Here is a 13,111-nt window from a genome sequence, read left to right on the forward strand (position 1 = left end):
CCAGGAGCCATGCTCTCCCTCCAGCCCCCTGTCTACGTGAATCATTTCTACTCCTTCCTTAACACCCGCTTCAAGTGCTGCTTGTTTTTAGAAGCTCCCCCCTCTGGGCCCGGGAACCATGTCCCCTGCTGGGTCCGCAGCGCTGTGATTCTGTGGTTGTTATGTCTCTCATCCCCAAGTGGACGGGATTTCTGGGGACCCTGCTCCTCTGGATCATATCCACCCGGCCTTCAGGTCGGGGGCTGGTCCGGGACTGTGGGGGAAGAGCTGGCCCCCGTTTCCCTGCCCGATGTGGGTTGGCTGGCAGCCTGGGCCCCCCCACAGTATACCTGGTGGTCCCCGGCCCCTCTTTGGCCACCGCCAGCGGCACCGCCATGCCCTCTGCTGCTGTCGCCCTGCAGGCTGGTCCCGGCTGGGAGGTGCTTAGGGAAGGTCTGTCGCCTGCACACAGACCTGCCTGTTCCCGCCTTCCCAGCCCCTGCGCCTGCCACTGAGCCTGTCTCGAAGCCCCGCACTCAGGACTGTCCTGGGCCCCTGGGGCCGGCACAGTCACTTTTCTTTGAACAGAAAGTTGCTACCATTTGTGTGCCAGGCTTACGCTGCCCTCCTTAGTGCTCAGCATAGCGCCCCCAGGTGAGGATGAATTCCCCTTTTTTACTAGGGGGACCTGCAGGCCCCAGAGCTTGGGCATGCCGTCAGGCCCCTACTGGCAGGCATCAGCCTTGGCGCCCAGGCTTCCACCACCCACAGGGGGGACAGAGGACCCCAGCAGGGTCTTTGCAGAGGAGGGGGTTGTAAAGCCGGTGAGAGCAGAGAGGAACCAGGCTCCAGAACATGCCAGCGCCCTGGCAGTTCAAGCAAGGGTGGGGGGGAGTGCCCGCCCCGGTTTCACGCTGGGACGGGCATGGGAAGAGGACCAAAGATGGGGATACGGGAGCAGGGACAGGTGCCCAGTGTGGCCACTCCCTCAGTGTGGAGCCGGGGCAGGCTGTGGAAGGGGAGGGAGGAGCTGAGGGCCCTTCTGCCCTGTAGGGAGCAGGGAGAGTAGCGTGGCGCCCGTCCAGGAGGGGAGCCGCCGCTGGCCACCCCAGGGGCAGGGCGGTGCCAGGCTCCGGTGCTCTGGCCAGACCCAGCGGCATCCCTGCGGGCGCCTGTGCCTCGTCTCCAAGGAGAGGCGCCGGCTCAGCCCCCGGAGGCGGCACCGGAGGGGTTAACGCGGTAGGAGGGGGCTTCAGGCGGCGGGAGGGGGTCCCAGCCCCGCGGCTGCCGATCCGCCCCTGCCGCTGCCCCCGCGGCCCAGCCGGCACCGGGGAGGCACCGGCTCCGGGGAGGCACCGGCTCCGGCACCGGGGAGGCCGCGGGGAGCGGGTCGCAGCCTCCGTGGCAGCGGGGCGGCAGTGAGTGCGGCGGAGGGGCGGCAGGGAGTGCGGGGCGGGGGGACTCGGGGCGCACTCGGGGCGGAGGGGCGTCGCTGGGTGGGGCCCCCTCTCTTTCCCGCGTGGGCGCCCCGGGAATCGTGCGGCGCCCGCCGCGCTCCGAGGTGTGGGCGCGGGGCCTGGCGGGGGGGGGGCGGCCGGCGCTGCGCGGGGCCGGGGTCCGAGAGGCTCCCGCAGGTGCGGGCACACGTGTGACCGCCTCCCTCCGGCGCCGGGCCCGGGGCGGTGTGGCCGGGGCGGTGTGGCCGGGGCGAGCGCAGGCGGCGGCGGGCTGCGGGCGGGGCGTGGGCACCAGCTTGTGCGGCGCGTGTGCGTGGGCGCCCCGCCCGCGGCCAGGGGCTGCCAGGCCCGGAGGCGGCCCGGTCCGTGTGCGGCCCCCGCCCCGCCCCGCTCCTTCCCGCCCCGGCCCACCCCTGCGCGCACCTGCACCGGGACCGACCCACCCTGGTTCCTCGAAAGCCGGGCGGGGCTCGGGGGTCCTGGAGGCCGGGCAGGGGGGGGGGGGGGCGGTGGGCAGCGCCTGGGGGATCCCCGCCCAGCCCATCCCAGCCAAGAGAGGAAGATGCTGCAGGCGGTCCCCTCCCCTTCTCCTGCCCGCACCGCCCCTCCCGGAGGCCGTTCCCCCGCCGTCCCCCCACCGTGCCCCCCCACCCTGGCGTTTCCCGCTCGCCTGCCTCTCCCCCAGCAGGCTCCGGCTCTCCCTCTTCATTCTCCTCCCTCCTCTTCCCTTCGGGTCCCTCTTCTCTTCTGGCACCTAGAGCCCCCCCCCCCCCCAGGGGCTGAGGCCTGAGGGCGGGAGTGGTGGTAAGGGGGGACCACAGTGGGGGAGGCTGGGTGTGTCCTGGTACCAAGCGCCCAGCCCGAGGGCAGCGGAGCCGGAGGCTCAGTGACTCCCCGTAGGCAGGGGCTGGAGGAGGCTGCCCGGCCGGTGACTGATCGGAGATCCCGGTTCTGCCCGCAGTGACCACAGCCCTCCCGGAGCCGCCAGGCCCGGGGCCCGCCATGCGCTGCACCACGCTCCTGGCCCTGCTGGCGCTGGTCCTGCTCTACCTGGTGCTGGGCGCAATGGTGTTCCGGGCGCTGGAGCAGCCCCTGGAGCAGCAGGCGCAGCGGGAGCTGGGGGAGGTCCGGGAGAGGTTCCTGCGGACCCACCCGTGCGTGAGCGACGGGGACCTGGGGCTCCTCATCAAGGTGCGTGGGTGGCAGGGCCCCTGGCAGTCCCCCGGGACCCCTGGCCCCAGTGCTCGCCTGTGGGGCCCTGAGCTCGGGTGCTGCTTCCAGGCTGGCCCCCTGAGGGCTGGGCAGAGGCTGGGGGCACGTCTCTGTTTTCAATGTGATGTGTGGGGAGCGTGCTCTCCTGGCTGTGCCTGGCTTTGGAGAGTGCCTGGATGGTCTCCTTCAGGGCGGAGAGAAGGAAGGAAGGAAGGAAGGAAGGAAGGAAGGAAGGAAGGAAGGAAGGAAGGAAGGAAGGAAGGAAGGAAGGAAAGGAGAAATGAGCAAATGGCTATAGCAATGAGGCAGGTTACATTGTCACATGGATTAGGGCAGTGGTTGGCAAACTGCGTCTCAGGAGCCACAGGCGGCTCTTTGGCCCCTTGAGTGTGGCTCTTCCACAAATACCACGGCCTGGGCGAGTCTATGTTGAAGAAGTGGCGTTAGAAGAAGTTTAAGATTAAAAAATGTGGCTCTCCAAAGAAATTTGCATCGTTGTCCGGTTGATATTTGGCTCTGTGGACTGATGAGTTTGCCGACCACTGGGTTAGGGTTACCAGATAAAAGTCAGGGCACCCCGTTACATGTGAATTCCAGCCACATAAGGAATGGTTTTTAAATGTGACCGTGCCCCTGGCAGTATTTTTATTTGCTAACTCTGGCATCCCCACTCGGGCTCCCATGCTGCCTCGGGGCCACAGACACCTCCGGGAGCCCAGGAACACTGCGCACCCTCCCCGGAAGCGCACCTACAAACAGGGCAGGAGGTTCGTGTGCATCGTGAATGCCGTTAGCGCCCCTTCACCCAGGACGCCTGCTTATGCTTAGAGGCCGGAGGGGAGGCAGCCAGGGACCCGGCCAGGGACTAAAGGGCGGGCTTGTCTTCAGGCCTCAGCTCTATGGCTTTCTCTCACTCCCAAGTCGCTGTCATATTAAACACTAAGGTTTAGCGTTGATAAATGGTGTTTATTACTTTAGGACAGATCACTCCTCTCCCCCGCCTGCTCTTTGGGAGGGAGGAGCCATCAGCGTGGAGGCCCCTGTGTTCCTGCGATTCCCATTGTGGCAGGACCAGAGCAGAGATGAGGATGGGGCGGCCTGACCTTGTCTCTGATGCATCTAGGAGAGAGGGAAGGAGGGAGAGAGAGAGAGAGAGAGAGGCTCAGAGAGGCCTGGGCAGGAGGGAGTGTCTGACCAGACCACAGGGCAGAGGGAGGGAGGGAACCTGACCTATTTTATCTTCACAACGGAGTTACTTTTTCCCGAATAAAAAAGAAGTAAAGGAAGGCAGAGATGAGAAGGATGGGCACCAGCTGCTGTTTCTCTCCACAATTAGCCAGGCAGCAGTCATGCCCGCTGGGAACGAGGTGCTGTGCCGGGCACCATGGAGGCAGCAGGGGATGGGCGTTGGGGCGGGACAGCTGCGAGCTGTGTCCTAGAGTTGTGGTCAGCAAACTGTGGCTTGCGAGCCGCAGGCGGCTCTTTGGCCCCCTTGAGTGTGGCTCTTCCACAAAACACCACGGCCTGGGCGAGTCTGTTTTGAAGAATTGGCGTCAGAAGAAGTTTAAGTTTAAAAAATGTGGCTCTCAAAAGAAATGTCACTCGTACTGTTGATGTTTGGCTCTGTGGACTAATGAGTTTGCCGACCACTGGCCTAGAGGATGCCACATCTGGGCAAGGGGACAGCTCCGGGACAGGTCACTGCAGAATTGGGTGGGAAAGGCACTTTCCCCACTTCCTGCTTTGTTAACCGCCTGCTGGAGGCTGGGCCCTGGGCTGGGCGCTGGGGCAAGGAGGGCGGTGCAGGGCCTTTGGGAAGAGCTGGTAGCAGACAAGCGGGTGGAATTTAGAGATGGGTGGCTGGGTTGCAGGGCGGGCAGAGGCGTGGAGGCTGGGAGGAAGGGAGAAATGGGTAAATGGCTGTAGAGCTCAGACTTAGCAGATGCCTAGTCATTTGAAACAAAAATTAGGACACACAAGATGACAAAGGATTTTCCCCCCTTAAGTGGTGAATTTACCAGAAAAAGTGTTGCAAAATAAATATTAAATCACTTTAAATCGTATATTTCACTTCTTGGCTTTATTAAAAAATTATTATTACAGGAAATGAGATCATCTCAGAAATCTGGGGTTAAGGTCACCTAATGTGGGTTCCCAAATGGGAGACTCCATCCGGAGGGGAGACTGGGCAGGGAGGTTGGAAGGAACCAGGTTGAAAAGCGGCATGAAGCCTGGGCGGGGTGTGTGTGTGTGTGTGTGTGTGTGTGTGTGTTGGGGGGCTCCGTTCTGAGACAGCAGGGAGCTGGGGGGGGGGGGGCCCTCATTCAGGACCGTTCATTGGAAAGGGCCTGCTAATGAGGACAGGGAGAGAGAGAGGTGGTTTCTGATCTCCCTCTCCCTCCCTGCCTTTGGGTCTTGGCTCTGTGCGCTGTGGGCTGTGGGGAAGGGCCCATGCACCCCCTCCCCATTGTGCCCCGACCTCTGTCTCTTAGGGCAGGCACTCTCAAAACACAGGCCCTGCCCTGCCTGGCAACAGGGACAGACACATGGCCATTGCATTGATTTAACCGTGTTTGCTGAGCACCTGCTCTGCAGCACAGGCCTTCAGCAGGCGGGCAGGGGCTTGTGTGTGCACAGGTCCACAGAAACGGGACGGAAATGTTGACGGTAGATGCACCTGCCTGGAGGGAGGGTCCCTCACTTCCATCACATGTTCTAAGGCGGGGGCCTCAGAGGGAGCTTCCGTGGGGCAATGGGGGGGGGGGGTCTGGGGAAAGCTGGAAGTCCCAGGCGTGGTGCTGCCTGGAGACACACGGTGCTCACTTTGGGGAGGGCTCTCACTCCCCACCAGGTGAGACCGTAGGTGCTGTTAGCTCCATCCCCGGGTGGTAGATGCGGAAACAGAGGCACGGAGACTTCGCCATGTTCACGCAGCACCAAGATTTGAAGCCAGACAGCCTGGCCCAGAGTCTGTGCTTTTGATCACCGTGAAATGGAAAATCTGTTGTGTGAGATTAGGGGGCAGGTAGATGTTTCTAAAACAATGTGGAGGTCAGACAGCATTGGGTCGCCCCGATGTGCAATGTGTGTTCAAAGGGAGACATTCAGGAAGGAGACAGCTGGAGGGCCAGGGGGTGGCCGGACCGGAGGGGGGACTGAGGCTCCTCCCCTGTGCCTTGTCCCACAGGAGGTGGCCGATGCCCTGGGCGGGGGCGCAAACCCTGATATCAACTCCACCAGTCACAGCAACTACTCGGCCTGGGACCTGGGCGCCGCCTTCTTTTTCTCCGGCACCATCATCACCACCATCGGTGGGGGAGGGGCTGGGCTCTCTCTAGGGGGAGGTGCAGGGGGCGGGGGGGGGGGGGGGGAGGTCAGGAAGCCCCTAGATCTCCCACTCGGCCCTCCGCCCAGGCTATGGCAACGTAGCCCTGCGCACAGACGCCGCCCGCACCTTCTGCATCGTCTACGCGCTGGTGGGCATCCCGCTGTTCGGGTTCCTGCTGGCAGGGGTCGGGGACCGGCTGGGCTCCGCCCTGCGCCACGGCATCGGCCACGTTGAAGCCATCTTCCTGGTGAGCCGCTCCGCCGTGTGTGTGTGTGTGTGTGTGTGTGTGTGTGTGTGTGTGTGTGTTTGTGTGTGTGTGTGTGTGTGTGTGTGTGTGTGTGGCTCCTGACGCCTTTTCTTCAGGACACCTTCCCCTCCCAGGCCGGGGATGGCGGGCCTCCCGGAGACAGGGGTGTGGGTGAGCGCGGAGGATCCCGCCTGTGCCCTCCCCGCAGAAGTGGCACGTGCCCAAGGAGCTGGTGCGGGTCCTGTCGGCGGTGCTCTTCCTGCTGGTCGGCTGCCTGCTGTTTGTGGTCGCCCCCATGTTCGCCTTCTGCTACACCGAAGGCTGGAGCAAGCTGGAAGCCATCTACTTCGTGGTGGTGACGCTCACCACCGTGGGGTTCGGGGACTATGTGGCCGGTGAGGCCCCCTTTCTGGAGCTGAGCTTTCCTGCCCAGGCTCCGCCTCTCCCGTCTCCCTCCCAACTCCGCGGGCCTTTGTGCCCTCAAACGGGATGACCCCAATGCTATGTCCTGGTTGCACCGATGCAACACTTTCATTCTTGCATGCCTGCGCCTGCATGCATGTTCACACACATGTCAGGGTGCACCCCTCACACATGCTCCCACTCTTGCACGTGAGCGCTCCCTTCCCACGCTCTTACCTTGCACCCCTTCGGGCCATGCGCGCTCACGTGGCATGCCTGCACACACCGTCCGAGCCCTGTCCGGGAGAGGATCCTCTCTCTCCTGAGCGGGGGAGAGGGGCGGCGTTCCGCTCTCCGCCGGCCCGCACCCACCCCTCTGCCCTCCCCCCGGGGTCCCAGGCGCCGACCCCGGCCACACGCACGCAGCCTACCAGCCGCTGGTGTGGTTCTGGATCCTGCTGGGCCTGGCCTACTTCGCCTCGGTGCTCACCACCATCGGGAACTGGCTGCGCGCAGTGCTCCGCCGCACGCGGGCCGAGGTAGGCACCCCCGCCGCTGTGTCCGGGCGCGCCCCATGGGCACCAGCGGGGCCGGGGAAGCTCGGACAGGGCTGGGGGGCTCCATCTCGGTTCTGAGGGCCGGGGGAGGATTTACCCGAATAAAACCCGGCGGCGCGTCACCGGGCACTGCAGACGGGCAGCAGGTAGGTCAGTGTGAGGGGCTCAGCCAGCGCGGACGTACCCACAGTCTGACACTCTCCAGGCTCCATACCCTCTGTGTCTGTCACCCCGCTCCTCCGAACGGGCCGGGGAGCTGGGGGGTCTCTGGGGCCGGGAGGGGAGCGGGGATAACCGGGGATTCTAGAAAAGCCTCGGACTAGGGGGCCTCGGTGCGGTGAAGGAGGCGAGAGGGTGCGCGGGCCGGGCTGGGGCAGGAGGCCCGGGCAGAGGAGCGGCGCCCGGCTGGCGAAGGGCAGGCTCCGGGGAGCGGGGGCTGGGGTGCCCGGGGGGGACCCCGGGTTGAGGACTGCGTCCACCCCGCCCCGCAGATGGGCGGCTTCACGGCCCAGGCCGCCAGCTGGACCGGCACGGTGACGGCGCGGGTGACCCAGCGAGGCGGGCCCACCGTCCCTCCGTCGCCGGAGAAGGAGCGGCCGCCGCCCGCGCCCCCCATGCCCCCCGCACCCCCCGCGCCCCCGGAGAAGGCCGCCCCGCCCCCCGCCTCCCCGCCCTCCGCCCCCGCTCCCCGGGCCTTGGCGCTGGACTACCCCGGCGAGGGCCTGGCCTTCATCGACGACTCCTCCGACACGCAGAGCGAGCGCGGCGGCGGGGTGGCCCGCGCGCCCCGGGGCCGCCGCCGCGCCCCGCGCCCCGCCAGGAGGCCCGCCCGGCCCCGCGGCCCCCGGCGCCCCCGCCACCAGGGCGCGCCGGTGTAGGTTCTGCCCCGCGGGCTCCGCTCGGGGGCAGAGAACCCTGCGCGCCCGGCCCCCCTCGCTCCGATCACCTCCTGCCCCGTGGGGCCCGCACTAAAGGGAACGTTACCGCTGCGCGAGTGGGGGCGAGTGCGGCGCGGGGCCCCCTGCGAGCCAGGCCGCCGGCCTCCCGCACCCGCCGGGCGGGCGGGCGGGGGCGGGGGGCATGTGGGTCCGGAGGGGGGGCATGTGTGTCCGGTGGAGGCTGCGCGAGGCCCCGTCCCCTCCAGAACGGCCCGCCCCTTTCCCGGCGCGCGACCCCCCTGTCGCCCGCGAGGCCCGTGGCGACGGGTTTCCGTTGGGCAGAGCCATGGAGGAAAAGCCTTTCAAAGTAAGAACTCTCCCTGGGCCGCATCCTGCTAGCCCCCGACTCATCCACCGCGGCCTGCGGTCCTCCCCGCCTCCGCCCCCAGCGCCCACCGGCCCCAGGGGCTGCCCGCCTCTTCCTCCCTCCCGCTCCCCTCTGCGCCCTGGGTGACACCTCACAACTCCCAGCCGCCTGGCTTTCCTTGTTTTTGTTTCTTTTAATTGATCTTATTGGGGTGATATTGGTTAATGAAAATATATAGGTTTCAGTGTACACTTTTATAATACACAATCTGTACGCCTGAAATCTACATACTTTTATTAAGTCTCCTTCTGTCACCATTTGTCCCTCCTATACCCTATCTTACCGCTCCCCTCTCCTTCCCCCTCCCCCTCCCCCTCCCCCTCCAATCACCAGACTGTTCTTTGAGTTTTGTTGTTGTTTTTGCTTAATCCTTCACCTTTTCACCCAGCCTTGAACTCTCTCCCCGGAGTTGTCAGTCTGTTCTCTATCTATGAACCTGTTATTATTTTGTTAGTGTATTTGATTAGATTCCACATATGCGTGAAATCATATGGTGCTTGTCTTTCTCTGACTGGCTTATCTCACTTAGCATAATGCTCTCCAGGTCCATCCATGCTGTCGCTAAGGGTAAGATTCCCCCACCTTTTAAAAAAATATATATATTTTATTGATTTTTTACAGAGAGGAAGAGAGAGGGATAGAGTTAGAAACATCGATGAGAGAGAATCATCGATCAGCTGCCTCTTGCACACTCCCTACTGGGGATGTGCCCACAACCAAGGTACATGCCCTTGACCGGAATCGAACCTGGGACCTTTCAGTCCACAGGCGGGTGCTCTATCCATTGAGCCAAACCAGTTTCGGCTCCCCCACCTTTTTAATGGCCAAGTAGTATTCCATTGTGTACATGCACACCCCCCCCCCTCCCCAATACCTGCTGCTTCCAAATCTTGGCTATTGTAAATAACAATGCAGTGAGCATAGAGGCGCATATATTCTTTCCAATTAGTTCTTGGGTTTATTTGGATATAATCCAATAAGTGGAATTGCTGGGTCATAAGGTAGTTCCATTTCTCTCTCTCTCTCTCTCTCTCTCTCTCTCTCTCTCTCTCTTCTTTTTTTTTTTTTTTTTTAAATATTTTACTGTTTTTTTTACAGAGAGGAAGGGAGAGGGATAGAGAGTTAGAAACATAGAGCAGCTGCCTCCTGCACACCGCCCATTGGGGATGTGCCCGCAACTAACGCACATGCCTTTGACTGGAATCGAACCTGGGACCCCCCCAGTACGCAGGCCAACACTCTATCCACTGAGCCAAACCCGTGAGGGCGCGTCTCTCACTTTTTGAGGTAATTCCAGAATGCTTCCCAAGTGGCTTCACCAATCTGCATTCCCACCAGCAGGGCACGAGGGCTCCCCCTCCCACGTCCTCGCCAGCAGCCGGCCCTCGCCGCCTGTCGATTTGTTGATGACAGCCATGCTGACAGGCGCGCTGAGCTCTCCTGGGTGTCTGTGGTCCACAGGCGACGGCCAAGTCTCTGAGCCCCCATGACTTGAGCAAGTCCGGCTCCAAGGGTGACATCCGGAACCTGTGGACCAGGGCCACGCTGTCGCAGCCCCGGCTGAACATCCAGCTGACAGATGTCTATGAGGACCTCGACCGGGAGGACAGCGGCGAAGACTGGAAGGCTGGCCAGTGGTACAAGCAGCCCTCGAGCGATGGGGGCGCCTGGGAGGGATGGAGCCAGAGGAATGCCGAGGCTGGCACCAGGCAGGAGGAACTGGATGCCTACACCTCCGAGGAGCTGGAGCGGAGCCCCAGGAGCGCCCAGAGAGGCGATGCAGAGGGACGCGAGGATTTCGGGAGCAAGATGGGTGAGTGTGGCTTCCGCCGGCTGTGGGTGCCCACCGGGCAGGGGGCTGGCCGGCCAAGGCCTCCGTGTCTGTTGGGTGTAAATCGCGGGGAAGCTGTAGGATCCAAGTTTCTAGGGTTAGCCTGCGCTAATAAACCAGACATTCTTGGAGCGCCCCCTACTGGGCAGGCACCAGGCAAGGTCCCCAGAGGCACGCAGGAAAATGCTCCCAGGCGGGGTCATTAGGCCCACACCGTGCTTTCAATGGGATCACCAGGAGGGTTGAGAGGAAGGAGTTAATTTCTTGTCGGTGGGTTTTCGAGGGTTGAGGAGGTGCCTGCCTGTTACTTGTTCAGTCACTGCTGATGATTTTTTTTTTTTTTTAATTTTATTGATTTTTTATTTTTTTACAGAGAGGAAGGGAGAGGGGGTCAGAAACATCAATGAGAGAGAAACATCAATCAGCTGCCTCCTGCACACCCTGTAATGGGGATATGCCTGCAACCAAGGTACGTGCCCTTGACTGGAATCGAACCTGGGACCCTTGAATCCGCAGGCCCATGCTCTATCCACTGAGCCAAACCGGCTAGGGCATTGGTAATTCTTTTTAAGTGCCTACTTCATGCTGGTCACTTTTGGGTATTTTCCTTTCCCTTCTCCCCCTCCCCAAGCACTTCATCAGATAATTGGAACTGATAGCAATATAATGACAGCTAATTATTTTTTTAAAATGTATTTTATTGATTTTTACAGAGAGGAAGGGAGAGGGATAGAGAATTAGAAACACTGATGAGAGAGAAACATCTATCAGCTGCCTCCTGCACACCCCCAACTGTGGATGTGCCCGCAACTGAGACAGGAATCAAATCTGGGATCCTTCAGTCCTCAGGCTGACGCTCTGTCCGCTGAGCCGGTGTGCCAGGCACTGGGCTGCCCTTGTATGACCGCCTTTAAACTTCATCATCCCCATAAGCGGTTATTCTTTTTATCTTCCTTCTTTTTAAAATATGTTTTTATTGACTTCAGAGAGGAGGGAGAGGGAGAGTGGGATGGAAACACCAATGATGATTGGCTACCTCCTGCACGCCCCCTCCTGGGGATCGAGGCCACAACCTGGTCATGTGGTAGTTCATGGGTCGACACTCAACCACTGAGCCACAATGGCCAGGCTATTTTTTTTTTTAATTATTCATTTGGGGGGGAAAATATTGATGAGAGAGAGAGAGAGAGAGAGAGAGAGAGAGACTGACTTACTGTTTCATTGGTTGATTCTTGTATGTGCGCTGCCCAGGGATTGAACCCTCAACCTTGGTGTATTGGGATGATGCTCTAACCAATGAGCTACCCAGCCAGGGCCAGGGGTTGTTTTTATTGCCCCATTTTACAGATGAAGACCCTGCAGGTCAGAAAGCTTCGGTCACTGGCTCTAAGTGTCACATAGTGGGGCCGTCAGAGCCAGGACCTTGGTGGGAGAGAGAACGAAGCCCAGGGCTGGAAACCACTGTCCCCACGCTGCTTCCTGCTGAGGGGGCCCCGGGAGCTGCTCTCGGAGGCCACTGTCCATGCCGGGTGCCAGCCCGCACCTCTCCTCCGTCCCAGAAAGACCCAGCGGCCTGCCGGTGACTGCGGCCTCTCTTCTCTCCTCCCAGATTTCGCTGCCTCCGTGTCATCAGCCAACATCATGAAGCACACACACCACCGAGCCTACTGGAGGGAGCAGCAGAACAGGGTGGGAGGGAGACTGGGGGTTTTGGCGGGGTGGGGGTTGGGGGGTGAGGGATGAAGGCAGTGGGTGGTCTGTAGGGTGGGGGGCAGACAGATTGGTTGGGCGTCTTGGGCTGCAGGCAGCAGGTGGGGCATTTCAGCTGTGGGCAGAGCTGGGGTCCCTTGGGCATGGAGCCTCTTGCTGCCCCTTCAGATGCCGCTGCCCCTGCTGGAACTCATGGAGAATGAAGCCCTGGAAATCCTCACCAAAGCCCTCCGGAGTGAGTCCCCCCGCCCCAGCCCCGAGCTCCCATGAGACCTTGGGGGATTTTGCAGGGTTTGAGTCCCTGGCAGTGGGATTTCGGGATGTGACTGCCCTGTCAGATTCTCTTACTACTCACAAATATCGTAAGAGCTCCACAGGAAGTAGAGTTGGGGGACAGGACAAGGGAGACCGATGGGGAAACCATGGGCAAAGGTTAGGGGCTGGGCTCGTTTCAGCGCAGCCCCCCTCCAGCTGGCGGCTTTTCTAAGGCGATTTCTCCGTCCGCCCAGGGCGATGACGGCCTCCGGTGGCCTTGGCCCTCCCCCGGGTAATGTAGGTTATTTGGGGTAAACCTTCACTGGTTTGCCCTGGTTGTGATGTGAGGGGTAGGGGCTGGCTAATGGCAAATGCTGAGTGCCCCAGAAGGTGTCCAAAAAGCTTCCGCTGTCCAAGGTCAGGCCCGCAACATTTTCTTTCATCTTGCTCCCATTCATCCTTCACCTCCATATCCAGTCCCGCTCCGCATCCCCGGCCCCCAATCTATTTGGGGCGCAGAACTTGAAACAAAACCGGCAGGGCCCGGCACCTTGGAGATCCAAAGTTCCCTTAGAGCTCCTGTCCACCAAATCCCAGGTCCTCCCTTCCTCCCATCACACCCGTGGCACCTGCTGCTGCGGGTGAGGCCCCTGTGACTGCCCTGAGCGGAGCTCCCTCCTCCAGCCTACCAGTCGGAGATCGGCAGGGACCACTTCCTGACCAAGCAGCTGCAGCGGTACATCGAGGGTCTCCGGAAGCGGCGGAACCGGAGGCTGCACGTCTCCGCGCACTGAGCCTGGCCCCCAATTCCAGCCCGGCCCGCGCCCC

At 61.7% G+C, this 13,111-nt stretch overlaps 2 protein-coding genes across 3 annotated transcripts; both read left to right on the top strand.

Annotated features, from left to right (window-relative positions):
- The first annotated feature begins 1,098 nt into the window (after positions 1–1,098).
- KCNK4 (potassium two pore domain channel subfamily K member 4) lies at positions 1,099–8,075 on the top strand. Of its 2 annotated transcripts, none has more exons than XM_084895914.1 (7): positions 1,099–1,218; positions 2,398–2,627; positions 5,836–5,959; positions 6,063–6,223; positions 6,432–6,618; positions 7,025–7,164; positions 7,674–8,075. In XM_084895914.1, the coding sequence occupies exons 2-7, from the start codon at positions 2,439–2,441 to the stop codon at positions 8,058–8,060; spliced, it is 1,188 nt and encodes a 395-aa protein (XP_084752040.1). In that variant the 5' UTR covers positions 1,099–1,218; positions 2,398–2,438; the 3' UTR covers positions 8,061–8,075. The 2 variants fall into 2 exon arrangements, with proteins under 2 accessions (XP_084752040.1, XP_084752039.1); XM_084895913.1 differs by lacking the exon at positions 1,099–1,218 and adding an exon at positions 1,382–1,397.
- A 1,710-nt stretch (positions 8,076–9,785) lies between these two features.
- Positions 9,786–12,939, top strand: CATSPERZ (catsper channel auxiliary subunit zeta; the record flags this gene model as incomplete). The annotated part of the gene is made up of 5 exons (XM_084894100.1): positions 9,786–9,881; positions 9,949–10,300; positions 11,928–12,007; positions 12,197–12,263; positions 12,761–12,939. The coding sequence occupies 5 exons, from the start codon at positions 9,786–9,788 to the stop codon at positions 12,937–12,939; spliced, it is 774 nt and encodes a 257-aa protein (XP_084750226.1).
- Between the last annotated feature and the right edge of the window lie 172 nt (positions 12,940–13,111).

The sequence above is a fragment of the Pipistrellus hanaki genome (genome assembly GCF_964339955.1).
Source record: "Pipistrellus hanaki genome assembly, chromosome: 9".
Classification (NCBI taxonomy): domain Eukaryota; kingdom Metazoa; phylum Chordata; class Mammalia; order Chiroptera; family Vespertilionidae; genus Pipistrellus; species Pipistrellus hanaki.

Bases quoted from the DNA above. Each gene is read 5' to 3' on its own strand.
- KCNK4 (XM_084895913.1), top strand. The intron at 6,224-6,431 runs GTGAGCCGCTCC...CCCTCCCCGCAG, and splicing joins ACGTTGAAGCCATCTTCCTG to AAGTGGCACGTGCCCAAGGA. The intron at 7,165-7,673 runs GTAGGCACCCCC...CCCGCCCCGCAG, and splicing joins TCCGCCGCACGCGGGCCGAG to ATGGGCGGCTTCACGGCCCA.